Genomic DNA, 6,238 nt, shown 5'->3' with positions numbered 1-6,238 from the left:
TTTGGGAGTTTACTTCACTCCCAGCAAGAGGAATTATTATCAGATTAACAAAATTACTGTAAACCATTATTGTTCTTTGATATTTATTATTATATTATTCAGTCAAGAGAGTATGCTGGAGAGAAAAAATATTATATCTATTGTTTGTGTTGTCAGTAATCCAAAGTGAAGTGGGATTTGTGAGGATTAAGCATGCCAAAGTTGCTCTTGTGCTGAGAAGCCATGGAGTCATTTTGCAGTGGGAGAGCAAGGCTATAGTGTTCTTTTTTGAAGTGACTGTCTCCCCTGTCTCCTCGCAAGCTGGCTAGTATGGTGGTGCTAAATACAAGCTTTTCCTAAAATGCCACCTGTTCATATTTTCAATGACTGACAGCTGTAATCTTTTTGTGCTGAGCAGTTGTACATTTTTCTATTTGTTATAATCTTCAAATGATTGAGTAAATATGGAAGTGTGTGTGTGTGTGTGTGTGTGAGAGAGAGAGAGAGAGCGCAATGTTCTTTGGAAAAATATGTAATCATAAGGCTATGTAGAGTAGAATCGTACTTTTTGAATTTGTGTAAACTAAAAAACGTGGACCTGCCCTTACCTTTTGTTAATAGCCTCTGCATTGATTTGAACATGTTACTGTGGCCAAATTGATAACTCGTCGTCTGCAGATGGATTGTGGAAGACTTCAAAAGACAGCTACAGGGGTACTCCTTCAATCTGACCCTACAGTTTACATTCAATCCTGTTTTTTTTGTTTAGCTGTTTCACTGTAAGCCACGTTTTGCCACGTGATTACCTGGACTTTCAGGTAACACTAGACTACAAATAAGTGCTTCAGACAACATTTTCTAGGATAACAGTATTTGTGATATCACTGGTTTGAACAGCGTGCCAAAGTTAAAATGTACATGGTGTGGTGTTGTTTGGATTACATTTTTACATTGGGTGTATCTTTCAATAAGAACATCTTTCTCACTGCCATGTTATCTGGAGGTCTCTGATAAAGAAAGCACACATTCCACCCTCTTCTCACACAAATGGGCTTATTCTGCCTATAACGACTCATTATTTGTCCACACCAGCTAGCGAGCAAGCACACTCTCAAACACTTTTGAAGCAGGGAGAGAGACCAGGGGCTGCTGGGAGTTGTAGTTGTGCACTTAGTAACTGATGTCATGTGGTGGCTTGTCTGGCATGCAATTTTCCTCCCCCTTTGACATGATTACAAGGTAGCCTGCTTCTGAATGTGAAACATGAAGACCTGAAGGAAAATAAATAGCTAAATAAAATGTAAAAATATTGCCAGGGTGCTATGAAATCCTACTGTCCATTACTTTAAAGAAAAGGAAAAAAACACTGAATTGTGCCACAGACACAGGTGTATTTTCAAAAAGAATTGTTAATTTCCTAATATTTATTTTTATTTTATCCTTTATTTATTGCTTTAATTTTGTTAGACACAACCTTGCCATTTTTGTTCACCAGGTGGTTATGCCACAGTATCAGATACAGCCCCTCATCTGACTAAAGGCAAAGTCCTTTTAGGCAAGTCCCTCCACTCGGCGGCCATATGGCAGCGCTTTTTGGGCACGAATCGGGCATCCATCTCGGCAGAAATGCGCGTGCGTAAGGCTTCACAACACCAATCTACTGCAATCTTGCTCCAGCGGCGAGATCACAACACATAATTGGCACTTCACAACACACCACATTATTGGCTCAATGTATTCACAACACAGCACATGATTGGCTCAATGTATTCACATGTCAACGTTTTGCCGAGGAAGGGGTGAGATATGTGTAGACAACGGCCATATTGGCGTTACAAACCCCATGCATTTCTATGGAGGATTTTTTGAGTGCCGTGTCTCATTAGAAAGTCTCTGCTAAAGGGGTGAGGCACAATCCCAGGACTACTGCCTCTGGAGGAGGCTAGGACGTTAGCGCTGTCTGTGTTCTACCACTCCCTCAGAATCAGGCCGAGTAGCACTACAGTTAACGGGGCCCCAGGGAACGCCAGCTTCTCCTTCAGGATGCCACGAATCTGCAGCGTCTGTGGCGGCTGTGTACGGATCTCAAAAAGCTGCGTGTGTACCAATGCTGCAGCTATATGTGCACTCTTCTTTTCCAATTTTTTTTTTTAAAACATCTTTTATTTCTCCTGAAATGTGTGCATTTTCTACTTGTCCGTGGTTTGTACATTACAATGCATTGTATCTGCCATTCTTTTTTCATACTAAAATACTTCAATATGATGTAAACAAAGAACAATGTCTTTTCCCTCCCCCTCTTTTATTAAATTAATAAATGAATAAACTGTGATGGTATATAGTGTGCAACTCCTCTCTTCATTTCAGTATTGTTTACTTACAGTATTGGACAAAACAATCTGGATCCAGACCAAAGCACCTCTGTTAAGGGGTTGACAAATAACTGATATGCAAGTTGGAAAAATCTTGTCACTTAGACTTTTTTATTTTGCCATTCATTGCCTGTAATTGTTTGGAGTTCAGGACCAGCACGCCACCTTTAAACCGTCCAATTTGACCTGAAGGCTCTCCACTGGACATCGGCCTCGGTTTCTTATCCCTGACAGAGGAAGACGAAGACACACGTGCATTACACTACAGCATCACCTCATTAGACACCTCTTACTCTTTACAGGAGGCTGGGTAGGAGTTAGATATCAAGATCTAATCTACTGCTTTGTGATGGGAAAAAAGTTTGAGCTGCTTGATTTCCCAATGCATAAATCACTTTATACAGCAGATTTATCAAGACTCCATGAACACTTGACATTTACATACCTTGGCTTCCCTTCTTTCCTTTTGTTTTTACTTTTGTCCTACACAGACAGAGAGGGCATACAGTCAGTGGGTGAATGCACCTCCATAGTAGCAGAACATCAGCACAGTGTGTGTTGTCCACTCACCCCTTTAGCTTCCTCCTCTTCTTTCTGTTTCTTCTCCTTGATCATTTGCTGGTAGTGTTTGTAATTTACATATTCTTTTTTAGGAGGCTACAAGACAATAACAATAAAAAAAAAAAACATATCAATAACAAATCTGTATAATATTAACCAACTAATGCAGACCTGCCAACCCAGAACATATTATGAGTACAACTTTTTCAGCTCATCTTGGTGTAGATGTGTAGCCAAATATCAGCGCAACAAACACATATATTTTGGATAGTTGACTCATTTATTAATATCAAATATCTAAATCTAAGCTGAGCGTGTAACTGAAAATAATATCTTTTTCTGTTATTATTTATCACCTTTCACAAAGATTCCATTGAATGATGCATTTAACTGGTAACAATAGTCTTCCATCATACCATTCCGTTTAGGATCACAAAGGTGGCAACATCAGAATGTCATAGACACACATAGCACAAGGTAAACTGGAACTTTTGTTCACTCTTGAGTTTGTGTAGAAGTTGGCTGGTTTCAGATTTGTTGATAAATTGATTTTCGGACTTTGATTTCTGGTGATCTGATTTTAATGTGGTTCTGCTGGTTCTTAGCCTTAGCCACGGCAGGATGAGCACCGTTCAGATAGAGCCATTAAGAAGTGCGTGAAAAAATACAGACTGGAGGAACTAAAGAGAGAGCTGGAGGCTTTGGAGGTTAACGTTGATGGACATGAACAAGACATGGATGAAAATAAAAATAAAAACAAAAAGACCAAAAAGGAACTCCAAAAGCTCCTAATAAAGGAGCTGAAACGGGTCGAGGACGGCAGAACTGGCCTGGACAGGAGGGCTAGGGAGAGGGCAGAAGGACTAACTGCCCATGGAGATCCCACAAGATGTCCTAAATGTTCTTCATGACCTTGATGCATTCTTGGACAAAGAGTTGAAAGACTCTGAGAGAAATGAACAGAGGGATGACGATGTAAAAGCTGTGCTTGACAGTCTCCTAAAGTGGACTTGACTCTGGGTGAGTAGAGGGCATCTGCTCTTATTGAGTGTAAGAAGTAGCCTTGCATCTCCAGAACCGACTTGAGCTCGGAGCAATAAGTGGGCTACAGTACGTAAAAAGTAGGCTCACATTTAAAACATCAAAATGGTTCAGCATTGAATTTTAATAAATTGTTCCCCCGTTATGTTTAGCTTCAGAAGGACTGAAAGACAAAGGAGAAAAGGAGAGAGTGTTGGGGCCAGAGGTTGGAGACAGGAAGGAGGAGGCCGAGCGGGAAGCCAATTTGTGGAGTGCCAGAGAGAACCACAAAGGCTCCATCCCCAGGAGGAGGTTTTGGGGGGCCAGACACGGCAGCAGACGGCTGACTGTGTGAATGACTGACAAGGACTCAACCATCAAAAACCATCAATAAAGCAGATACAATTTGTAGTGATCTTAATGTTTCTCCACGATTCATTTCTCAAATATAATTCTGCAACCTAATGACTCATACCAAGCTGTTCCAGTATGCTGCGATCATGATGACCGTAAACTTGACTTGAAACATCCCGACTTCCAAAAAAAAAGTGTGGTCATGAGGTCTCCGAGCATAAAATCCGACCCGACCTTGCTTTCAAGTCACAGTTTCGAAAAGAAAGCAAACAATGGTCTTCTCAGAGCGCTTGCACAAACAACAGCCTGCTCAACGCACCGCTGTCTGCATTGAATCATACGCTTTGCAATGTTTTGTCCATCTTGAACTCAGCCCAGAGGGGTATACTAAGAAGCAAGGTTACTGGCTTTCGGGAGTAACCGTTGATCTTCAAAATAAACCTTTACTGCACGTATTACTTCTGAAATGACATACTGTTTTGAGATGACATTTGGAAAAAAACAATGGAGAGAGCATCATGGATGCAAGTGCTGAACACTGACCATTATTCAACTCTCAACTTTCAGGGAGTCCGTTGCCGATGCAACTGATGCAATTCCTCAGAGAGATAACTGAAATGTGATCAAATTATATAATTTTGTGTCTAACGCAGATGTCATGGTTTGATGGTCAAAAACACATACCATCGCTCCAAGCATGATTGCTCTGTCTTGCTCAAAGACTCTCTGTTGATCCTTCTTGTAGCCAGTGATTCCAAATCTATGGACTTCAAGTCTTGCCTTAGAGAGGAAGAACATTGCTCCATCAGAAATACTCAACAGTCACACACTTCCTGTATCTTTAAAGATGACTTAATTATGAGTAGTAGGGCTACATCTACTTGAATCTTACCTTTTCTATACTGAATTCATCTTCCTCTTCTGTCTTACGTTTCTTCATTTCTGGAGGCTGCAAAGTGTCAATAAAAACAGTGCTGAAGACATAACACGGGCAAAGAAGAAATGAATGTGAGCATATGGAACGGAGTGAGGCCAGCATATAGACTATCTACAGGCATCAGTTTAACACCTAGTAAAACAACGCATTTGAACTATGACAATTCTATTGAAAGGACGTAGGGCCTAACGTGGCAACGGTGGCATTGCTATGCTTATTTTCCTGACTTTACCTTTACTTCTTTTCCATCTTCTTTCCTTTCCGTCATTTCTATTTGAGGTTTTGTTCTCTGTTTCTTTAAAGGATCCTCAAAAACAACAACTGGGACATCTGAATGCTTGGTTGCCAAGGTGGAAGTCTCGGCCTTCGTTGAATCAATCTGAACAGAGTTTTTTGAATATAGGGACTCATCACGGTCCTCAAAAATTATCACAGAGTTTGTGAGCGTGTCATTACTGGCCGATTCCTCGGCTTCTTCTTCATGTGTTATTTTCTTCTTTTTCTTTTGTGATTTCTTGGTTTTTCTGTTTTTTGCTCCATCACCTAAGAAGACAACGAAGAGCATCCAAGGCTGAGTGATAGCTAATGATAGCTAACGTTTGCTATTTTTAAGGTTTTACGCTACGATTGCTGTCTTCAGAAGTCGTGTAAATATATGTTACTTGAAAGAATATGTAATGATTTCATAATCCCCATTTAGACAAAAAGTGTTTTATATACAATAGCTGGATAATTCAATCAGGGAAAAGGTTAGCTACGTTAAGTAACGTTAACTAACTTAGCTCGCCATGCATTGCAACTTACCAAAATCGTAAAGCTGATTCAAAACCTGATCCAGGAAATCCTGATCTACATTCTCTTCTCCTTCACTGCTTTCCTTATTCTTGGACATACCTCACGTTGAGCATTTAAATATGATAAACTAAAACAAGAAGAGTTCACATTCACAACATAAACTCACGTGTTGTTTCTGAGCCTAGAATTCTCGCGTGTGGTGTGGATGACACTTTTCGGC

General features: G+C 40.3%; 1 protein-coding gene across 1 annotated transcript; it reads right to left on the bottom strand.

The window, feature by feature from the left end:
• Positions 1-2,439: 2,439 nt before the first annotated feature.
• On the bottom strand, positions 2,440-6,237 carry c6h1orf131 (chromosome 6 C1orf131 homolog). The gene is made up of 7 exons (XM_042095193.1): positions 6,028-6,237; positions 5,456-5,766; positions 5,179-5,235; positions 4,971-5,066; positions 2,922-3,008; positions 2,797-2,834; positions 2,440-2,578 (listed from the first exon to the last, which is right to left on the bottom strand). The coding sequence occupies exons 1-7, from the start codon at positions 6,113-6,115 to the stop codon at positions 2,449-2,451; spliced, it is 807 nt and encodes a 268-aa protein (XP_041951127.1). The 5' UTR covers positions 6,116-6,237; the 3' UTR covers positions 2,440-2,448.
• Between the last annotated feature and the right edge of the window lies 1 nt (position 6,238).

Source organism: Alosa sapidissima, chromosome 6, assembly GCF_018492685.1.
Source record: "Alosa sapidissima isolate fAloSap1 chromosome 6, fAloSap1.pri, whole genome shotgun sequence".
Lineage (NCBI taxonomy): Eukaryota > Metazoa > Chordata > Actinopteri > Clupeiformes > Clupeidae > Alosa > Alosa sapidissima.
The sequence above is the reverse complement of the archived record's forward strand: the minus strand, read 5'-3'. Positions and strand labels throughout refer to the sequence as shown.

What these genes read in the sequence shown, in the direction of transcription:
- c6h1orf131 (XM_042095193.1), bottom strand. Translation starts at nt 6,115, where the DNA reads ATGTCCAAGAATAAGGAAAGCAGTGAAGGAGAAGAGAATGTAGATCAG. An exon ending in AAGATGGAAAAGAAGTAAAG is followed by an intron (nt 5,236 to 5,455) that starts GTAAAGTCAGGA and finishes GACACTTTGCAG; the next exon opens with CCTCCAGAAATGAAGAAACG. An exon ending in AGGAAAGAAGGGAAGCCAAG is followed by an intron (nt 2,579 to 2,796) that starts GTATGTAAATGT and finishes TTCCTCTGTCAG; the next exon opens with GGATAAGAAACCGAGGCCGA.